At 33.4% G+C, this 21,321-nt stretch overlaps 5 protein-coding genes across 5 annotated transcripts; 2 read left to right on the top strand and 3 right to left on the bottom strand.

Annotated features, from left to right (window-relative positions):
* Nucleotides 1-198: 198 nt before the first annotated feature.
* Nucleotides 199-1,587, bottom strand: LOC116771971 (uncharacterized). The gene is made up of 5 exons (XM_061528234.1): nt 1,539-1,587; nt 1,329-1,450; nt 1,104-1,254; nt 810-985; nt 199-319 (listed from the first exon to the last, which is right to left on the bottom strand). Exons 1-5 carry the CDS (start codon nt 1,585-1,587, stop codon nt 209-211), a joined length of 609 nt encoding a protein of 202 aa, XP_061384218.1. The 3' UTR covers nt 199-208.
* Nucleotides 1,588-1,857: 270 nt separating this feature from the next.
* LOC116771853 (probable splicing factor, arginine/serine-rich 7) lies at nt 1,858-6,830 on the top strand. Its single transcript, XM_032663836.2, has 4 exons — nt 1,858-2,694; nt 3,296-3,453; nt 3,756-3,896; nt 5,901-6,830. The coding sequence occupies exons 1-4, from the start codon at nt 1,978-1,980 to the stop codon at nt 6,667-6,669; spliced, it is 1,785 nt and encodes a 594-aa protein (XP_032519727.2). The 5' UTR covers nt 1,858-1,977; the 3' UTR covers nt 6,670-6,830.
* A 1,513-nt stretch (nt 6,831-8,343) lies between these two features.
* Nucleotides 8,344-8,921, top strand: LOC116771857 (uncharacterized). The gene is made up of 2 exons (XM_032663840.2): nt 8,344-8,444; nt 8,501-8,921. The coding sequence occupies exons 1-2, from the start codon at nt 8,409-8,411 to the stop codon at nt 8,828-8,830; spliced, it is 366 nt and encodes a 121-aa protein (XP_032519731.2). The 5' UTR covers nt 8,344-8,408; the 3' UTR covers nt 8,831-8,921.
* On the bottom strand, nt 8,910-13,904 carry LOC116771855 (uncharacterized). Its single transcript, XM_032663838.2, has 9 exons — nt 13,692-13,904; nt 13,385-13,621; nt 13,021-13,141; nt 12,574-12,705; nt 11,529-11,704; nt 10,989-11,111; nt 10,509-10,651; nt 9,976-10,147; nt 8,910-9,463 (listed from the first exon to the last, which is right to left on the bottom strand). Exons 1-9 carry the CDS (start codon nt 13,800-13,802, stop codon nt 9,338-9,340), a joined length of 1,341 nt encoding a protein of 446 aa, XP_032519729.1. The 5' UTR covers nt 13,803-13,904; the 3' UTR covers nt 8,910-9,337.
* A 602-nt stretch (nt 13,905-14,506) lies between these two features.
* LOC116771865 (polyadenylate-binding protein 2) lies at nt 14,507-21,150 on the bottom strand. Its single transcript, XM_032663854.2, has 7 exons — nt 20,957-21,150; nt 20,725-20,882; nt 20,273-20,417; nt 19,863-19,995; nt 19,224-19,353; nt 17,629-17,765; nt 14,507-16,300 (listed from the first exon to the last, which is right to left on the bottom strand). Exons 2-7 carry the CDS (start codon nt 20,815-20,817, stop codon nt 16,264-16,266), a joined length of 675 nt encoding a protein of 224 aa, XP_032519745.1. The 5' UTR covers nt 20,818-20,882; nt 20,957-21,150; the 3' UTR covers nt 14,507-16,263.
* Between the last annotated feature and the right edge of the window lie 171 nt (nt 21,151-21,321).

Here is a 21,321-nt window from a genome sequence, read left to right as displayed (position 1 = left end):
TATTTGCATCACGACAAAACTACTGAATAGATTGTAATATTACTTTTTAGTTTTATATCTTGTTACTACATTTAAATTTCGCTTTTATTATTATACGAAACATTTACTTTTCTATTAAACAACCATTATAATAAAAATAAAACAAATAAATTATATATAAGATTTATATTTTTAGAACAGTTACAATGCATTTCGTTATCCACCATATTTATTTGTTATCTATGATAGCGTTCTCCTTTTTCTTAATGAGTTCCCGCCGAATATTCTCAGCTTCAACAAGCTTGCGTCTCAGCTGTATCATAATGGCTTTGTTTCTTTTCTGTAATTTTTGTTTTTAGGAATCAGAAAATATGACAACTTATACAAACAAGAAAAAAACTTTCTTACAAAACTGTTTTTTGTGCGTGTGCAAAAAGCTGGTTACATTTTTAATCTGTATGTGGTACATTGCGTATGGGTCATATTCTCGGCAATAACTTACTATTATTTCCTACAGAGATTATCTTAACAAAAAAAACTGAATTTTCAAACTAAACTCTATCTTAAATCTGCTGTGAAATATTTCGTACCTTCAAAACAATAAGACTTAATAAAATCATCCGTAATATTGAATAATCTGTGATTATTGCCGGACAAAAATTTTTTTTATATATATTTTTTCTTTTAGTTTCCTATTTGAATACAACCAATCGTTTTTCCCCCCACTATGCATAACATATTGGCATCAAGATTTATATTAAAATCCCTTTTCGTCCTTAGTTATAGTTATTTCAATAAAACAACAAACAACATATATATTTAATAAGTACCACAAGCACGCTACACTCTTTTTCTATTGCAACGCATTCTTCTTCAATAGCAACAGCTTCTTTAGTTTTCATTTCGTTTCTTTCTAGAATATTCGCTTCTTTTTTTCTTTGCGCTTCCTCAGCCTCGGCTAGTTTTGTTCTTAATTTTTCGTTTTTTGCGTTATGTTGTTTTATCTCTAATAAGTTTTATTCTTAGTTTACATCTACTTGCATTATACTTAAATAGATACAGATATATATTCTTAAATAGGTAGGTTCTGTTTGAAAATATAAGCAAATTTGTTTATTATAGTTTATAATTACCATTAGCAAACAGTTGATCAAAACTTTCCTTGCGGATTTGGATGACCTTACTATAGTTCTCCAGTTTTGCTTTTTCGGATGCAGCACAGATGTCTATCATAGCGATTTGATATTTACTTTGAATGATTTTCTGTTTTAAATCCTATTGTATGTAATACATTAGATATTTTATTTTATTATACAGCTTTATGAAATAATTATTTTAAAAACTCGTACTTCTATTTGAAGACTTAATGATTCTGATTCCAAAGACAGTAGGGAAATTTGTTCGGAAAGCGATTGTTGTTCATTGCGTAAAGTGAATTCTTTCCTTTCGTTTGCCAATTTACGTCTTTTTGCTTTAAATTTGTTTCATTAGTTATTACATAATTTGTCATAAATTCGTACTTACGTGAAATAAATATAAGTAGTTTCCTAAGAACAAACCTGAATTTAATTTTAATTTTAGAATACTTATATCCATATTTTCTGTCATTTTTTTCGCAAAAAGTTCGAATCTTGCTTCAAAGAATTCAAATTGCATACTGAATTGGCGCCAAAATTTTAAATCAATGTTGCCATAGGAATAAAATTTCAACAAAGATATTTTATTTAAAAAAATTAAGTAATGGATAATTTGAATTAAAAAACAAGAATTTATATTATTAAAAATAATAGAATTTCATAAGCTTTCCATAATATTTTGGTGAGAAATTATTCTATATTTTATAATCTGTTTAATATTATCTATTAATTGTCATATTGCGGCATTGCGGCGACTGGCGTGTTGCATGTTTCTTGAATGTTCTTTTTCTGTGATTGAATACATATAAAATGTAATCTCATTAATATCTGTTTTGTAATAGTTTCATTATAATCTAAGTAAATGTGTAAATCATCGAAAATGGTTTCAAGCAGTACGAGGGTGATTCAAGTCACCAACATCGCCCCTCAAGCTACAAAAGACCAAATGCAAACCTTATTTGGTTATTTAGGAAAAATTGATGATATAAGATTGTACCCAACAATAAGAGACGTATCATGTCCGGTACAGTCTCGTATATGTTATGTGAAATATTATGATTCGGCGACAGTCAATGTCGCCCAGCATATGACAAATACGGTGTTTATAGATCGTGCTTTAATCGTGATTCCCATGCAGTCAGGAGAGATTCCTGACGAGCACAGAGCTCTAGAGATGTCAAGCAACGGAACTTTAGTGCCGGGTCTTAGTACAGTTGAACCACGATTACCAGCTCACGTGATCAACACTTTGGAAGGCGCACCACCAAACCAGGTCATTCAAACATACGATCCTAACATAGCAGCAGCGGGATTACCACCGTACCCGCCGCTTCCAGCCATTTATGACTCGAGGAAAATAGAAGAAATAAGAAGAACACTTTTACTTATAGATGTGGGCGAACTAACATCCCAACAACTCATTGATCATTTTTGTCAAGCTGGCGAAGTCAGCTACGTGCGATTTTGTGAACGGGAAGTTGACAACTTAAAGTATGCGCTGATAGAAATGACAGAACAAGAAAGCATATCAAAGGCTCTTCAGCTTAATGGAGTCGCATTAAATGGCCAAGTCATTAAGGTAATTCAGCATTACTCTAATATTATATTAACAATTCTCACATTTGTTGGAACAGTGTAAATATGCCCTTTATTTTGTAATGTCCAGGGCGACGAGTGCTGAGTCATGACACAAGTCAGGGTTTCCTAGTCCGGCAGGATCTGCTCAAGACACTAATAATTATGAACTTTTATTTTCACATTGTCCCATATATTTTTACTCAGTTCTGATATTCTATTTTCATTCTACATTAGTAGGGATCTGGAATGTTACAGATCTACACTCGAGTCTCCATATTAGAGAATCAGCAGCATTTAAGGCCGCATCTGCATTAACATTGCAGATGTTACATTTGTGTAAGTTGCAACTTGAAAGTGCATCTCTTTATAGGAGCAGGATGCAGTTCAGAAACTACAGTGTGTAGACATCTCTCATTGGGGTAGCCATTCAAAGAAAAATATTTCTAAACATACAAGTATCAACACAGTTATAAAATATGAAATAATATTTATCTAATACAAGAACATGTCATATAGAGTTGATTCAAGATTAAATTTAATGGTCTATGTTTGTGAAACGAATGTATCGTAATGATATATTAAATTACTAATTTCTTATGTAGGTCCATCATTCTACGGTGGCTATATCAAAGCCTCAGGCTAAGAGCAATGAGGCAGCTCAAAGGGAGATCGAAGAGGCCATGTGCAGAGTTAAGGAAGCCCAGAACTTGATATCGGCTGCCATCGACCCCGTTATTGGATTGTTGTCTAAAGACAAAAGGTTTGTTGAAGGGTTATAATCAATATAATCATATATAATGTTCCGTTTTAATTAAAACAGCTTGTACTTATTTTTATCTCAAATTTGTCTTCTTTCAATCCCTATTTTTGCATATAAGTATATGTCAATAAAATATAACCTATCCATACAATGTGTTTTCACTATTGTTGTTTTTTTTTATATATTTTAGTAAACTGTAAGTACTAATAATGTGTACAGGTACTGTGCTGATCATTACTCATTCACTCCAACATATTAATCATTACCAACTTTGTGAATGAATGATTGTATTTGATTTCCAGGACTCGTTCCCGGTCCCGGTCCCGCCGCCGCTCCCGGTCCCGGTCTCGTCGTTCCCGGTCCCGTCACCGCTCCAAGCGATCCCGCTCACGGTCCAGACATCGCTCCCGGAGATCACGCTCGAGGCACCGACACCGCACTAGGTGATATATACATACACACTATTTACTCGCCACGAGTGAGGTGGTGTAATCAGATCTAAGACTTACGCTAGTATTCGTTTAAATGAAACTCATTTCGGGTTGCTACGCGTATTTTATTATTGAAACAACGAACCACAGATGCACACATCTCGCCTGCTAATGATCACGGTTGCTGCGAAATAACCGAAATTTCGGGGGTATGTAGATTTAAAAAAAAAAACACGCGTAGTATGATCCGAAAAATATTAGTTTTATATATATTTTTCTTGTACATATATGTTTTGGTCTTATTTTACACCAAGCCACTGTAACCTTGGTCACTAGTATGCATTGTCTCATACAGAGCGTATCCAAACCAGTAACAGAGTGTTATGAATGAAGGACTGGAAATGTGAGCATACACAATGTGAATGTACAATCACATACAAAAGTTTTAAGCAAATTTTAAGTTTTATGTATAGAAGAAAATTAACCTGGTATTGAGAGTTCATTAGTAGAGAACAACGTCGATAGTTGGTTATAGTAATTATTTATTTGAAAAACAATTTTCTTATAACTTTCTGTGCAATTTATGCAATGACTGACTTTACCCGCAGACGGGATGTACCTTATTTACTATCAATCATTAAAAAGCACACAATATGAAATTAATTATTCATATTAAACTTAAGAAGATTTAAAATGATTTTCAGTGAGCACAAAAACTTTGATTCCATCCACAGTTACTATCATCAAACCCCCAGTAACAGGGTTTCCTGGTTACAAGGACTACCGACTATATTAAATACCTAAAACCAATGTCTTGTAAGAACAATGACTAGTGTGTTATATCAGATGACGATGGCTTAATATTAACTTATCATTTTATGTCTTGGTTAAGGCTGAAGTACTCTGGTACATATATATATATATATATATATAGGTTTAAAGAATATTTATTTCTCATTAAAAATATACAGTCACTTACATGAGAAATTAATAAATAAAATAATAATAATAATGTGGGTAGTATACAAAAGTGTTCAGGAGGCTTGATTCGCATAGGAATGTACATGAAAAATTATACAACTTATTTAAAATGAATTTAGTATATGGTATTTGACCCTGTTCTTAAAAATATTTATATACATTTGAAATCTGAATTGAAATTAAAAATAACTTTTGTACTGCAATATTTTAAAAGGAATTATTGAATTATTTTCTATTGTTCTTCTGGACGATCTTTAAGGCTTTAATTCAATTTGACACAGAAAGACTTAGATAATAGAAAAAAATTAGGAAATCGATGGCGGTAGATGATAAATAACAAGGACCAACTGACAGACATTCACACCTCGTCTGCCCGTGATCACAAAGCGCACGTAGTATATCCGAATAATATTAGTTTCATTTAAATAAAAAAAATTAAAGTCGCCGATCCTCTTTAATTCAGGAGCTATCTAGTCCGGCGCTCTTTACAATCAGATATATATATATATTGAATGCTAGGTGTTGCCCGCGGCTTTGACCGCACGTTACAGAGACGCTTAATCATCATATTGAAGTTTTACCCGATCTCTGGATGTCCCCTTCATCAGATTCTGACTTGTGACAATGTTGTTACGATGAAAAGTATAATTTTGAAAATCATCTTTAAAATTAAGACTGGGACATATATTAGTTTAAATTGAGAACATTCTAGCTTTTTGAGGTCAGTTCGAAATAAGCCTTAGTTACTCCTTATGACATTAACTATCTGTGAAGTATAATTCTCGTCAATATCGGTCCAGTCGTTCTAGAGATAAGCTTGAACGAAGAGACAGACCTCAAAACTGTAAATATTGTTCTGGACGCGTAGGTATTATTTCGTTTCTAATAGCTTAATTTGATTATGAAGTTATAATGATCACAGGCGGGCCACATTTTTTGTCAATTGTTATAATTATTTTATACCTACAGCCATTGATTTGTTAAGCGAATTGAATACAACAACCAGAATTTAATACATCAATATCTCGTGTGCAGGTCTCGTTCCCGTCACCGAAGCTCACGGCGCTCCAGGTCCAGATCCAGACACCGCAGCTCGAGATCCAAACGAGAGAAGTCGAAAGAACGCGATAGAAAAGACAAGAAAGACATCAGTGATAAGGAAAAGAGAGACAATGATAAGACGAAGTCACCGCAGAAAGACGTGGGTAGGGACGGAAAAGACGAGCTCAAGATTGACATCAGCGAGGTTGATACGAACGGCAGCTCGTATGAACATAAATCTAAAGCCTCCACGCCCGCTGATGATAAAGAAAAGACGACAGAGGTCGACAAAGACAAGTCGCCGAGGAAAAAGGAAAGGTCCCGCTCCAAGGAAAGGAAGAGGGAACGGTCGCGGTCGAAACGAAGGTCGCGATCACGATCAAGAAGGAAACGCTCGAGGTCACGTAAAAGATCGAGGTCCAGGGACAGAAAGAAATCCCGCTCCAGAGAGAGGAAGAAGTCGAGGTCGCGGGACAGAAAACGGTCCAGGTCCAGGGACAGGAAGCGGACGAAGTCGAGGGAGAGGAAGAGGTCGCGGTCCAAAGATAGGAAAAGATCGCGCTCCAAGGATAGGAAGCGTTCGCGGTCACCCAGCAGGCGCTCCAAGAGCCGGTCCCATAGAGATTCCAAAACGCCTCACGAGAGGAAGTCACGTGACCACTCGCCGCTACCACCAATAATGGAAAAGACTCCACACAAAACTATAGACGTGACAGATGAAAAGAATTCCCCAGACAATATGGACATTTCAAATTCCCCATAAACAATAATCATTAGCTGACCTCTGAAACCGATTTTGATAATCATAATTAAGATTTTCTTACCTCGATAATTTTTGTTCTTAGCGTCTTACACAAATTTTCATTTTCGTAAACTATTTTACAATAATTAATTATTAAGATAGTAATAAATTAAATGACGTAATGATTGTTTTGATTTCTTCCCCAGAATAAAGTGACTTTTAATATATGACTGACTAAGTGATGTATTGCCACTATTATGAAATATTGTGAAATACAAACTGGCACTGCATTTAAGCAGAACTAACTCTCGCTAGCGACTTTGTCCGCGATAACTTTTGGTTATTGTTCCAAACAAAATTTATCGCGAACTAATTTGTTTTTACTTATAATATAAATGAGATCAGGGTTCTCCCCGACATTGGACATTTAATCAACAATACAAGGAGATGTCTCCGCTCACAAATTCTAGTTATTGTAAGGGTAACTACAATCCAAACGTAAATATCATCAAAAATGTATTAAGATCGATTAACTTCTATTTTATTACATCTGTTTCCATTGAGCTAGAAAAACAGGAAATTGATAAGATTACTGATATACAGACATACCTCTGTACAATGATATATACAAGTGTATGAAAAGTTACTATGTTTTAGCTTAACATTATGAAATATTGTGCAATTGTAATATAATATAAGACGACACAGTGTTGCGTACAGTATTCATTACTGCGGTGCTTAGCTCGACCTGAAAATTATTTTTTTTATAAAGAAGAAAAGAAACAATATGGACGGTACTTTGTTGCTCAGCGTACAAGGAACTTATACAGGTGAGGAAGTGTTTAATGTTTTTTCTAGAGAAAGATCTAGAGGTTGCTCTAAAGGAGGATCCAGGGGACGTTTTAGAGGAAGGTCCAGAGGACGTTCTAGAGGACGGTCCAGAGGACGTTCCAGAGGACGGTCCAGAGGACGTTCTAGAGGAGGGTCCAGAGGACGTTCTAGAGGAGGGTCCAGAGGACGTTCTAGAGGAGGGTCCAGAGGACGTTCTAGAGGAGGGTCCAGAGGACGTTCTAGAGGAGGGTCCAGAGGACGTTCTAGAGGAGGGTCCAGAGGACGTTCTAGAGGAGGGTCCAGAGGACTTTCTAGAGGAGGGTCCAGAGGACGTTCTAGAGGAGGGTCCAGAGGACGCTCTAGAGAAGGAGAAAGAGGACGCTGGATACTGATATCGCAAGTTCATTCAAAGGATCAATTTCGTGTCGATAATGAATTTCGAGATCAATGTTGCCAGTCCCAACAATCTGCAGAAAACGGCGATGATTCTTTTGTGAAATCTAATTCAGTATAAATTGTTAAACCAATTATCCAAGATAACAATATATTGAGGCCATTTCCGGTACTATCAAGATAATATGCTTTACTTTACTTAGGCTAATAATGAAAACTAATACTGAAATAATGAGTTCTTAATTAGGTAAGCACGCGATCAGAAGCAAAAATTTTGAAGGACGTTTTTAATGCCGTTGGTGTTTAAGTATGATAATACAAACGACCTTAAGTGATGGTTCCACGATTTTTATCAACAAAATTTTATGTGTATATTTTTAAATTGTTGATTTGGTACACTAACAATTTTAAATAGCATCATTTTCTAATTCGAATCGCATAAATCACCGCAATAATGGAATAGGTATGTCTTGTATCGTACTTTTAAATGAAATATCAAAGCGTAAAATTATTTGTTATCTCTGTTTACTAGAAACATGGCAAGTTCTTTGGCGTTTTATGAAAATGTGGATGTAAGTGAATTATTTATTTGAACTTTTAGTGCAGTATAAAACTATTTAATTTTCAGGGTTACATCTCGATATGGCTTTACGTGAACTATTTTGTGCCGGGAAGATTAAAACTTCACACGGAATTATACGAAATAGATGCAAATATTTTGAAGAAAATCGTTGATCATTCGGCGTACGAACCCGAGCTTGCGGAAGTTCTAGAAGGTTCTAGAAGGTGGCTTACGGAAGGTCCAAGGAGATGGCTTCAGAAAAGCGAAATGCCCTTCCCTGGTTACTGCAGGTCTCCGGCCAGTGGGAAGTGTTTACCAGTTTTATGCAACTGTAAAAAGCTCGAGGAAATATGGGAGAAGATTAAGAATCGTCTACCATACGCAGAAAATAAATAAATAGGTTATTTTATTTATATCTAGATAGGCAGTAGGTTACGAATAACAAATAATGCATATGAGACATAAAATAAAACAATTTTTGAAGTAATATTTCTTTTACTTGCTTTTTTCTTGTTTATTTAAATACTAAATATGCTTCGCGAAGAATAAATATATACAAAAATGTTTACATTTCCACTTACAACTGAGCTCATGATCTGAAATCAAAACCTCACTCCTCCAGCCCACAAGTCGATAAGAATTCTCTACAAATCCTAATAATTTAAGAAAAGAATGTAAAAAATATGTCCAGATCTTCCAGCTTTCACTAACTGGAACATGAGATCAGCATGTCTTACAAAACATTTAATCTAACATTTAATTCCTGTGTTATTATTTTAAAATTAAACAATTATTAAATCTTTTTTATCATGACCTAAAGATTTATACGGTACAGAGAATAATATTTATAATATTATCTTCCTTTATATAAGCTGAAAGCGCTGTATAGCTTGTTGGTTTGAATTAATATCGCGTAAGATGCGGTAGTACGTCGTGCATAGCGTATCGCCACGTCCAGCGACGAGCGAGCGCTTCAAAGCGGCTGCGTTCTCTAACGTACATGTCACCCAATGCCGGTTCCATGCACACCTGTCACAATGGTCAATATTTAATTTTATTTATTGACTCGCATTTCTATTTACATTTTTCTTTTCTTAGTAGCAGGATTCTAGGTTACAAAAATAAATAAATTAAAAAATACAGAGAGCCTTAAAGATTATTTGTTTCAGAAAGAGGGTTATAAAAACGTAAGTTTAAAAAAATTATAGCTGTTGCTTCTCTATAAAAACTACTTAATGAGCCCCAGTTACACATTTCCGGAAGGTCAGACTTCTACATTGGAAATATTCTACTCTTAAAAAATATACTTCATTCCTTTTTAATATTTATTCCGTGTATTAACAAAAAAAGGCCCCATGTAAAACAAAACATGAACTTGTTGACTAAATAACAACATGTACATTCGTTAGTTTATAAATTTGAATGAGTAATATATTTTAGCAATAGGAAAACTATTTGTCATATTTCTTTGTACTATTGACGTTATATACTATGAAGGTAACGAGAGAAAAAAAATTGAGTTAGGTGATGACGTCACTCACCGCAGTATAAGGATCCGTCAGCAGACTCTGTATGGAGATGAGGACTTTAGAGAGAGTGAGGGCCAGTGACCAGTTGTGATGAACCGAGTCGATACCAACATCCCCATGACGAGACACATTGGGATGTAAGATACGAGTCAGGAACCGAACCACAGGCGGACCCATGGGGTAGCTGTGTGTAAAATCATCATGATCACTTGTCAGAAATCAGTTTTATTGACTATTATGAGGTTCCCCAAAACTAATAAACTATAAAAAGCTTAAAAATTAAGTTTGTATATTATTTGTAACATACATAGCATTGCCTCTATATATAATGTGATGTTTGAATTGAAATTCACATAGAATATTAAGACTGTTTCATTCACCAATCCAGGCCAGGTCAAAAGAGCATTATGGAAAATAAATTGAAAATCTATATTCTGAGTGTTACATATTCAAATCCTGGTCTTGTGTATATTTTATTATATATTAGCTATTGGAAGCAAAATTCAAGTTTATTTTTCAATGTTTTTATATCTCAGTGAACTCACGAGTAAGGGACTTGTATGTAAAGATAGAAGACTCCTCCCTCGTATGGTGACCCCACAGGTCCAGTCACACTGGCCTGCCAGTGACAACACTTGGGGTCTAGCGGAGTAGCAGCGATGCCCTCTGGGGGATCATTACGGAGCATCTGATGAAAAAAGTATTATTTAGTAAAATGAGGCTCTTGTTTTCCTTACGTGTAAGTAAAACAATCTATTATAAGTGGTTTATCTAACGCAGCTTTGTTTAAGATTTATAGATTAGAGTACATTCTTAAAAGCAATAATTTAAAAAAAACTAAAGAAAACAAAAAAAATCTCAGTTATATTTAAAAATTATGTATAGTTTTGTATATAAAGAAAAAATTTATATGACACAAAAATATCCGACCGAATATAGCACATATATGTATTACATTATTCAATACACAAATCCATACAGAATAAGACCCAGATTACACCTGGAAGCTAAGTAATAACTGTTACCTTAAGCTCGATCTTAAGCCTGTTTCTCCTCCAAGCACTCTCATCGCCAGCGGGCTGAGCCTGAACGAACATCTGGACGAGACAGTTACGGCAGAAGCAGGACTCCACCAATGATTGGTACTTCTGGATAGTTATAGTTTGTTAAATACAGCTGATACATCCATTTCTCTTACAAAATTTTGAAATATTAAATTCAAATAATTATTATCCAAGAACTACCCATAACGCGTTTATAGTTCGGTGTGATGTAAAAATGGTTGGTGGGTTTTAAGATCAGAAACCTCTTTCTTCATTGATAAACATGATATCACATTGTTACAGCCAAATAAATTTCAAAAACATGTTAAAATTAGTTAAAGTGGTCAGATCGACATAAAACCTTTTAGTTTGTAAAAAAAATAACCAGATTAAGCACATCCAGTAACTAACAATAAAACTGGTCCGATGAAACTGGTGACTGTGTGAATTCAATTCTTAGTTGTAAATGAAGCATTGTGATGAAGATGCTGATAACTAAATTATGTAAGTAACACAAAATACCTTGTGCCAATCAATGTTGGCCAACAGTGGCCTGAAGAGCGGCCAGCGAGTGGCTGCGAAGGCTGCCCAGCGAGGCGGCGGCACTCTAGCCACCACCAGGCGGCGCCACCTCACACACACACACGAGCACGCACACAAGGACAGGTCGTCCAGGTAACGGAAGATGCATAGCAACACTGAGGGTAGATCAATAAACCTATAAGTTTTTTTAATATACCGGTTATATACAAATTATTGTTTATATGTACTTTAACAATAAATTAATTACGGTAGTACTATGAATTTTATTGTATATTGAAGGTACAAAAAATATCTCTGCTATTGTTATATATTTCATAGCAGTCTATTTGATTACTTTTACAGAATTATATATGAAACATTAGATTAACCTTTTGCATTTACAAGAAGACAAATTTGTGTTTCCGACATCGGGGCCATCCAAAAAGTACGTCACACGAATTTTAGGACTTTTGAACCCCTCCCCGTCCTTGTCACAGGTTGTCACATTTTTAAACGTCCCCCTCCTATGGTGACGTCACATATTCTTTAAATTTGTGTATGTACTTATAAATGATCGTGAGAAAAGAGCTATTATCATATTTTACTTATTTTTATTAAATAGTTATCTAATAAAATCAACATATAGTCCAAGTGCCTTACTACAACGTCGCTGTAGGAGTTAAATAACGTAGCAAGAGATATTATCTTATAGCGAGAACGCTAATGTGTTAATAAATATAGATCAAGTTCCTAAATTTTTTAAATTTTCAATTCACGTCCAAAATTTGGGTGTTAGTTTTTAAAATTTTAAAATCTGACGTCACAATATTATTGAGCCCCCCACGCCCCTTGTCACACGATGTCCACTTCGGTGATACCCCCTTTCCCCATTAACGTGTGACGTACTTTATGGATGGCCACATTCCAAAACCAAAATTGATGTTAAAATAAATAAAACATATTATGTAATGAAAATATTTTGAATTCTTTGAGGTATCACTCAATAATTATTAATAGATAGTGTTTTCAATATAAATTTATATACCTTCAGCTGGTAGATGCTCTACCAAACCAGGAGCCAAGTTATCTGGTGGCCGAGGTGTTGAAAGAGCCTGCAGTGACAGCGCTAGGCTGGGTGGCTGTGGTGGAGGACCATGACCAACCAAGTCCTCAATACCTACACATAATATGATATATATTGTTACAAGTGCGCCATCTGTGCCTTACTTATTGTAATATACAAGAATCCTTAGAATTCTTTTTTGAGTGATAATAATTGATTATAATACTGAACCATTATAGTTTTGTAATGGCAACATTTAAGTATCACCTTGAATGTGATAGATAATAAACATTAATGAAGCAACTATGTAGCCATGTTGCCTATGTCTTAAGTAAGCAAAACCAATTACTTTATAATCAGATTATGGCTTCATACAAATCTAATTGCAGTCAATTTAATAGTAACATTAGTTGCATGTATAAACATCACCTTCTCGGTGAGCAGATGATGGGCCAGAGCCACTGCCTCCGCTGCCACTGCCACTAGCTCCGGGCCCTGAATTACTAGCTCGACTCTCATCCTCTGGACTCGTTTCACTGTCTAATGAGTTCTATAACAGTTTTATTGGTAATTTATTTTGTGAAATGTACTTTTAATGCAATACACTATTGATATTTGTTAAAGTGAAATATCATAAGAATTTCCAGTGTAATGGAAAATGCTGGGAAATTGATGCAATTATTAACATTTAAAATGTATCCATTTTTAACCACATAAAATTAATTATACTTTTTAATTATAAAAAACAGAATATTTTTATATTTATTTATAACTTCAACCATTTATAACTCACTCTGTAATACCACCATGCTGGTAATGGGCAAGCTTTGTTCACTCTCCGTTCGGAACTATAGTTCAAATCTGAGGGCTCGTCATTCCCTGAGTCTCCATCATCAGTTTTTTCACTGCAAAAGTATGAACTTGGCAAATGTGAAGGGAAGTCGGGAAACAAAAACGCATGACAAGTTATGCAAACTGGTTCTCCAAAACTCGGCCCATAATATCCATTGCATACATAACAGCTGGAGTTCTGCAATATACAGGTAATGTAAGGGTTCGTATCGCAACTACTAATCATAGAGTCCAATGTAGTAACGCACATTAAATTCAAACTCCAAAGGTTGTTCTGTCGGAGACGCAGGAACCAATTTGTCACCGTTATCTTCTAACCTTTTAATAAAATTAAGAAACTCTGGGGCTATTACAGACATTTTACCGATGTAGTAATAGATCCAAAGTTAGCACTAAAAGTGTAAAACAATGTTTCTACTTTTCTTCAAAACACTTCAAACTATACATGTCATTGTCATTAACAAATAGGACAATTCGTTTGTAGATACAGAATTTTAATTGACATAAAATGTCAGATTTATTTTTTATATGGCAACTTTAAAATATGTTTGAGATGCGACTTTACTTTTTTTTCGATTTAAAACAATTTTTCTTGAAACAATTCTACATCATTTTTATTAACTTTGGAAGAGTGAAACAAAAATGCTATAAAATTATTACGAAAATTTAAAACCAACACTGTTTTAGTTAGTGTCATTAGTAGAAATAGCAGTAATAACGGATTGTAATAATAAATTTTTAGTGATAGAATTCACATTCAGTATCATAAGTGAAATTACGGCAAGATATATTTTTTAAACTCGTTAAGGATATATTTATAACGAATCATAGGTACCTTTTATATGTAATGTCAAAATAAAATTCATAAATAATTTCGCACTTTGGAACATTGAATTTTTATAGTTATAAAAAATTACTGACGCCTATCCAGAATAACGTGATATAATATGAGGTGGGATATTTAATTTTTTTTTGTCATTAAGTTTAAAATGAAAGTAGACAAAATTTACCAGCCTTTTTCACTTTAAGTAATAAATAGGACATAAGTAAATGAAACACAAAATTTAGTTCTTAAAATTATTGTTATTTCTGCACACCTTTTAAGATATTTCACTGATCTTGTTGTATTTTTTTAATAATCAGATGCAACAGTGTTAAGGAGTTTTCTTGAATACTTTTGCATGTTTTCTTACATTTCTAAAACAGAAGCAAATAAAAGAAAGAAACCCTTAAAAATTAATACTCACTAAAATTATGATAATTTCGTACAAATTACGTGAAAATACAATTTTTTTTTGTGCTTTTACAAAAATACACATGATATTGTCATCTAAAATGTATGAATTGCTATATGAATAATTACTTAAATAATTTCACATACAAAATAAATGTTTTAACTTAGTAATTAATATGTAAATCAACACAAATCCTCAGATTCCTTAAGAATTAAAAAAAAATCACCATAGCTACCGAAGATTCAACTTTTAAGATAAGCCGTGCCATATAGCTGTGGGATGCTTGTCACAATTAATGGATTAAATCTCTGATTAAAAGATGCAATAATTTCTAAACGATTGTATAAAATAATAATAGTAAACATACATCTGTCGTCGCCTACAATGATGTTAAACAAAAGCAGAAAATGTCTACTTATTGCTCGTTCCTTATCCGTTTTATAACACACAAACTTACCAACTCAAATAACTTTAACATACCATATCTGAATACTGTATCAACCTTTTTAGAAGAAACTTTTTTTCTTAATTAAAAAAAAGGACATGATAATTAACGACAATACAGATAAAACAACGTAACTGATTAACGAAACAGATTTTACTATTTTTTTTTTCATTATAATTATCAAATAAGAAACGAATCTCTAAATTGTGTATAATAATAACTGTAAGAATAAAAATTGTGGTGGGATTATAATGGAAATTATATTCTATATTAACTCAGAACATACGATTGAAACCGTACGGCGTGACCCACACTATCGTTACATATTAAAAATATTTGTGACGTAGCCGCGGGGTCAAATAATCGTCAGTAGTTCAAATACCGATACGAAGGTAACAGTAGAATCTGCTATATTTAATAGGATCAAGTACTAAAACTAGACTGTTTGTTTAAAAAAAAACTCAAATTGATTTCACGTTGACTGGATAATTAATAGATCTTTGGCTTGACAAATGTCAGAAAAAACCTGTTGACTTAAATGTATACAATCACCAGTATGGATATTTTAAAGAGCGCAAAAGCACTCTCACTATGCGATTATGGTAGAAAATGTGAAATTAACGAAACAAAAAGTCGTTTTTGTCATTGCCATAAATCTACAGCCAAACCAATAGTATTATTTTCCTTATTTCGTCTAAGTCTATATTACATTAAGATTTATTACTAGTTTGTAAGTCCCTTCGAACATGTTTCATTAAACTAAGCTATAAATTTTATCAGTTATTTAACTGAGTTTCAACATGTGTATTAATATTGAAAATAGTCCAGATACGAATTATATCACTTGTGTAGCAAACAGACGCTTCCTCGGGTTACATCTAACACTTTCACCATTGTGCCCTACGAGTTATCCCTTACTTTACTACATGTCATCAACACACACATTTCCATACAGATTTCAGCACTTGGACTCTCAAAACTACAGAAACTAACAGTTTATCTACAAATAACTCAATTTGACATCCTATCTAAATGGGACGTACAAGTTTGTTACACTGTCACAGATCACAATATTAAAGGGTCGCAAGGCATTTCCTCTCAAAATCTTCGCGGCCGGGGGCATAGCCCCCACTACCGCACTCAGTAAGGTGAATAATAACCGCCTCGCCTGAAACCTCTGCAAATAAGGTGTGCCATTAGAAACAACACTTCATTAACATATATACGAGCACTAGCATATACATATATAGAAAGTACATATTATCATACACAGCGATATAATAATATGTTTATAGTCCTGTTCGAAACAAGAGAGGTATATAAAAAACATGAAAGTCTACCATGCAACAAAGCTCCAAGGAGAGAAGGTAGGATATAGCATTAAAAATACATAAATGTCCATCATAAACTTTATTCAATACAGTTCCAGTATTATATTCCTTTTATTTTATATAAATATAATAATTTTTTTTTCTCAGCATTCATGTACCATCACTTTATATAAAACTACATACTGACTTTCAACATAAGAGATGCCACGGTGTTTGAAGACCATAAAAACTATGCATTATGAAGTGAAGTGTAAGTAAGTGTACAGGAAATATGTGCATCGGAATGAAAAAAAAAATTATAATCAAGGATTCTATACAAAAAAAGGTGTCATCTCTTATGGCACAGACGGAAACATTCTCAGTAAACTACAACAGCATCTACAAACATGACATCCGAAGTAACAATTTAATCTGCCTTCTCCACTTTAGTGTTGTCTCAATTACCAATGTACATATATTCTGATAAACATCTAATAGCTGCTACGATTCTATTTAAAGAAAAAAATTCCAGCACAACCTCCCTTAGACATGCAAAAATTTTGTTCCAAATATGTAGGTATATATAAAAAAAAATAATGAAAAGTCAATCACTTTTGTACTACAAATTCATATCAAGTGTCATGCCATGCCTAAGTATCAGCTACAATGCTAGTACATGTTTGTAAAATAAACATATATGAGGCCAGATTATTAAAATTAAGAAAAATGTATATCTTAGAAACGTTAAATGGATGTTTCGTGACAGAATATATTGAATCAAATCTTTTGTTTGAATGCAAAATGTCTATTCCATATAAACAATGCAGGTACTTCATCAATTTATTAACATTACTGTTAAAAGAAGCTCAGTAGCCCAACCACAGTTATGAATCGTCACACTATGTACGTAGAATTATCACTTTGGCATTCTTAAACAATAATATACCATAAACACAAAACGTTACGTAGCGACTGTATCTAGACTGGATATCAGGAAAAGTCTTGTAATAATAAACCTACCACGACATTACGAGCGGTTATTGATGAATGAAAAACTTTAAACGCTCCGTATGTAGTGACGATGCAGGCTTGTGATTATGTTACTGATATCGAATAATCGGTACATGTGATAAGTAATAAATGCAACACTATCGTGGAGCGGTGTCGTGTATGCGGTAGTTAGTATGGGTAGTACCTGCCACGGCGCATGGGCCGGTAGCCGGAGAAGTACGGCGTGAACCCGCCGCGGTAGGATCGGCCGCGACCTCTCGCGCCGCGGGGTGGACGGTTGGTTGTCGACAGGCCTGGCTTGTTGGTACGCTTCGGCATCACCTGAAAAATACACACAACAGTATTAATATTAGTTTCTAAAACTAAACTAATGAATAACGTATTTGACGTAACCTTCTGTCTGTATTATATAACATTTATCAAACGCATCGATTACTTTGTTACCTTTATAACGTACAGACAAGATGAATAATCTAGTTTTATTAAGAATTTAAGAAAAATATTTCAAATCGTTCAATACACAATTAAACGTTTGCAATTTGATTAATTCCTCACAAATCGATTTATGAAAAAAATCCCGCCAAAACATGTATCTGTCATTTGATTGCAAGCAAATTTAAATACATACATAGTTTAAAAACTTTGTTAGTTAATATTGTTTAAAAATATTTCAGTTATTCTAGTAAAAAATTTAGTTCATATTTTTCTTAACGAAATATGCAAATGGTTTAAGAATTAAGAGAGAAATATGTATATACAATAGATATGGTAATCTACCGGTGGTGGCGTCTACAGTCTGTGGCGTCATACTAAATATTTTGAGTACATCACTGTCAAGGTTACTAGAAAAGTTTTTCCTTTCTACCAATTCGCAAGAGCTACAGTATTTGTAAATTGTCACCGTTTAAAAAAAAAATGGTCGTAGGATAACGGTCAAAATTACTAAGAAACTAGTAACTAATTTAATCTAGTAGTTGTAAGTTGTATTAATAGTTTATATTTATACAAAAAAATATTTATATCACAGAGCTTTTGTCAATTACAGCATGCGAATCTTCGAGCGTGTATACGCGGGATATTTTATTGATTCCCGCCACTAGTGCGGGCATGTCAGCTTAATTGGCAAATCGACTGGGAAACGATACAACGGAAGCCGCAGCTTTAATTCCGCTTATATCGATTCATTTATATTTCTATACATTTTATTTATATCATATAATTATTTTTTCTTCTTATTTTATAAGTATAAAGACTTGGACACAATATCAATGAAGAACTTTAACTAAGAAGAGTTTAATTGACTGATGCAATAATTACAATCACTGTGAGTTTTGATTAATCAAATAAAATGTGGACATAACAGTTCTTCATTAACATACCAATATTGATCTAGCAAAGTGTAAGGATATTCAAATTCAAACTGAAATCGATCCATATATAGTCGGACAATTCATGCCATTATTAAGGATAGTGACATTGTACTTCCATCAAATACAGCAAGAGATTTTATCTCAGCACTTACTTCGTTTGATCCTATATGTTCCAGTTTAAATAATATAAAACATATATAAGCATAATTTAATTAAATTTAGCCAATAGATTTCTGTACTGTTCACAGTAGCACCAACTTTATAATGACAGCTTGGTATTCTTAAAAAAATTATATTTAAAGCTCGCAGCTGTGTCAGAGTTTGTATGATATTCAATATTGGATGAGTTCAGAGTAACAGAATATTCTATTGAGTAAAGATTACTAAGTAAATATAAAATATATATTACCTTTATCTGCCTGCCTCTAAACAGTGACTCGTCCATTGCCATGGCGGTCTGAACGCTATCTTTGTCTCCAAATTCAATATAAGCAAATCCTTTTGGATGTCCATCAAACTTATTACATAATATTGTCACCCTGAAAGTATACCATATTTAGCTTACATTTTAACAATGGCAATATAGTAAGTTTTTACTGCAATACAGTAATATACGTCTGCCTTTACTTATCAAAACCACTTCTGTATGTCTTAGGAAATAACATTTTTATTAATGACATTAGTAACTAAATAGACATTTTATAAACAAAAATATTGCAAATCGTGTTCGGTTTTATAATAACTGTCTCAAATAAAATATATAACCTGAGACTATTGATATATCCCTAGAATATACACACACTCGGGCTTCGTGAACTTAGAAGATGATGGTACATAAAGATATTCTACTCAACAGAATCACATATTTTATAATTGTAAAACAACATTGAAACTCATATATCAAACCAAGGATCCGGTTTGGGAATCCATAGGTATGATTACAAATCAATATTGAAATCGCAATGAAACAAGGTCCAGTTTGAGAATCACTGACTAAGTTTTCGATATGTTTTATATATACCTATTATGAAAGAGGTGCAATATTTACCTATTAATAGACCCACAGCCATGGAAGTGCTGCTCCAGCTCCTCGGCTGTAGCACCATAATCCACATTGCCAATATAAACTGACCTATTGTCAGTCTCAATTTTTTCTTCAAGTGACATGTTTAGGGGACTCGCTGGGTAAAGAAAGTTAATGTTAAGTAAAATTTACAAATTCACTAATGAGTAATCAGAAAAGTTTAAAAACTCCATGAATTGACATATGATACTGTAAATAAACATGAGTGCTAGTGAATATTATACAATGTGAAAATACAGGACTAAAAATTTGTTTGTAAACTATTCGTAACAAAGTTATTTTCTTATTATTGCACTATGGACCTGGCACCTGCACGGTGAATCCATGGATGTTAACAAGTTTTGTCTCCTCAATATGTATATATGATAACTTACTGAGTCCCGGCGGGCTTCCTAAGCTCATCTGTTTGTCCACCTCTGTATGCATCTGTTTAAGTTTCTCTGCCTCCTCTTCCATTTCTCTAACCCTGGCCTTAATCGCGGCCAGGTCCGGTACGTCTGTACCTGAAGCTTCATCACCCTGGAGTACATAAATAAGTTTAGAAATTACCTGTCATCAATTTATTTACGAATTTGTGGGGATTTTTTATTATATATTTATAATACTTGTAAAACTGTATTTTAATTTTAGAATTAATTGGTAGATTTGGCTTTAAAATATTAAGAATTTGCTGTAAAGCGTACAATATATTAACACAGATACGATACGGATAATAGTTTAGTATTAAGTGTATGTCATATATTTCTGTTGTTATTATTATTAAGTTTGTTTGCACATGGTATATTAATATTTCAATCACGAATCAAAAGAATGCATCAGTACTTACGCCTAGGCTGTTGTCGGTCATGTTTAATGAACCGTTGGTTCCGTCTAGATGGTTGTTGTCAATCGAGTCTAAATAATCGTCATTATCTGCCATATCAACTCACTCACTTTTATAAAAAAAATATTAAAACTTAAAATCAAACACCACACACACGCGATCTGAAATAATGATGATTATATCTATATATCACACAATTACTATAACTAGTAAAATTAGAAGCTATCTGACGTACCGGTAACCAATTTAGAAAGTTCTAAATGACCTAGTTTGAAAATATTATTGGCGTCATGTAGTTAACAGTTTTAAAATTCACTTAAAATATTATTATTTAGGAAACATCTTATAATCAATTTGATATTTACAGATTTGTTTTTAAGCGAAAAATAAAATCTTAACGCCAAACAACTACTTGTCAAATAATGACACAGATGACAACTTTTGTTAAAGATACCAGTGGGTTATATTTGTTTATGGTTTCCCGTTATCAGCCTTTACACAATGAAGGTATTTAAAAAATATTCTACAATATAACGCATATAGTGACAAATGTTAGATAAATTTTAATAAATTTGAAATCTCTTAAATCTGATACTTGTT

Source organism: Danaus plexippus (assembly GCF_018135715.1).
Source record: "Danaus plexippus chromosome 16 unlocalized genomic scaffold, MEX_DaPlex mxdp_23, whole genome shotgun sequence".
Lineage (NCBI taxonomy): Eukaryota > Metazoa > Arthropoda > Insecta > Lepidoptera > Nymphalidae > Danaus > Danaus plexippus.
The sequence above is the reverse complement of the archived record's forward strand: the minus strand, read 5'-3'. Positions and strand labels throughout refer to the sequence as shown.

Coding starts and splice junctions, on each gene's coding strand:
- LOC116771865 (XM_032663854.2), bottom strand. CDS start 20,817: ATGGCAGATAATGACGATTATTTAGACTCGATTGACAACAACCATCTA. Junction 19,354..19,862: donor GGCTGTGGGTCTATTAATAG/GTAAATATTGCA, acceptor GTATACTTTCAG/GGTGACAATATTATGTAATA. Junction 17,766..19,223: donor TTAGAGGCAGGCAGATAAAG/GTAATATATATT, acceptor TGTATTTTTCAG/GTGATGCCGAAGCGTACCAA.
- LOC116771971 (XM_061528234.1), bottom strand. CDS start 1,587: ATGACAGAAAATATGGATATAAGTATTCTAAAATTAAAATTAAATTCA. Junction 1,255..1,328: donor CATTAAGTCTTCAAATAGAA/GTACGAGTTTTT, acceptor TACATACAATAG/GATTTAAAACAGAAAATCAT. Junction 320..809: donor AAGAGTGTAGCGTGCTTGTG/GTACTTATTAAA, acceptor CAAAAATTACAG/AAAAGAAACAAAGCCATTAT.
- LOC116771853 (XM_032663836.2), top strand. CDS start 1,978: ATGTGTAAATCATCGAAAATGGTTTCAAGCAGTACGAGGGTGATTCAA. Junction 3,454..3,755: donor TTGTTGTCTAAAGACAAAAG/GTTTGTTGAAGG, acceptor TTTGATTTCCAG/GACTCGTTCCCGGTCCCGGT. Junction 3,897..5,900: donor AGGCACCGACACCGCACTAG/GTGATATATACA, acceptor TCTCGTGTGCAG/GTCTCGTTCCCGTCACCGAA.
- LOC116771857 (XM_032663840.2), top strand. CDS start 8,409: ATGGCAAGTTCTTTGGCGTTTTATGAAAATGTGGAT. Junction 8,445..8,500: donor CGTTTTATGAAAATGTGGAT/GTAAGTGAATTA, acceptor TTTAATTTTCAG/GGTTACATCTCGATATGGCT.
- LOC116771855 (XM_032663838.2), bottom strand. CDS start 13,802: ATGTCTGTAATAGCCCCAGAGTTTCTTAATTTTATTAAAAGGTTAGAA. Junction 12,706..13,020: donor ATCATCTGCTCACCGAGAAG/GTGATGTTTATA, acceptor TATTATGTGTAG/GTATTGAGGACTTGGTTGGT. Junction 9,464..9,975: donor TGACGGATCCTTATACTGCG/GTGAGTGACGTC, acceptor CCATTGTGACAG/GTGTGCATGGAACCGGCATT.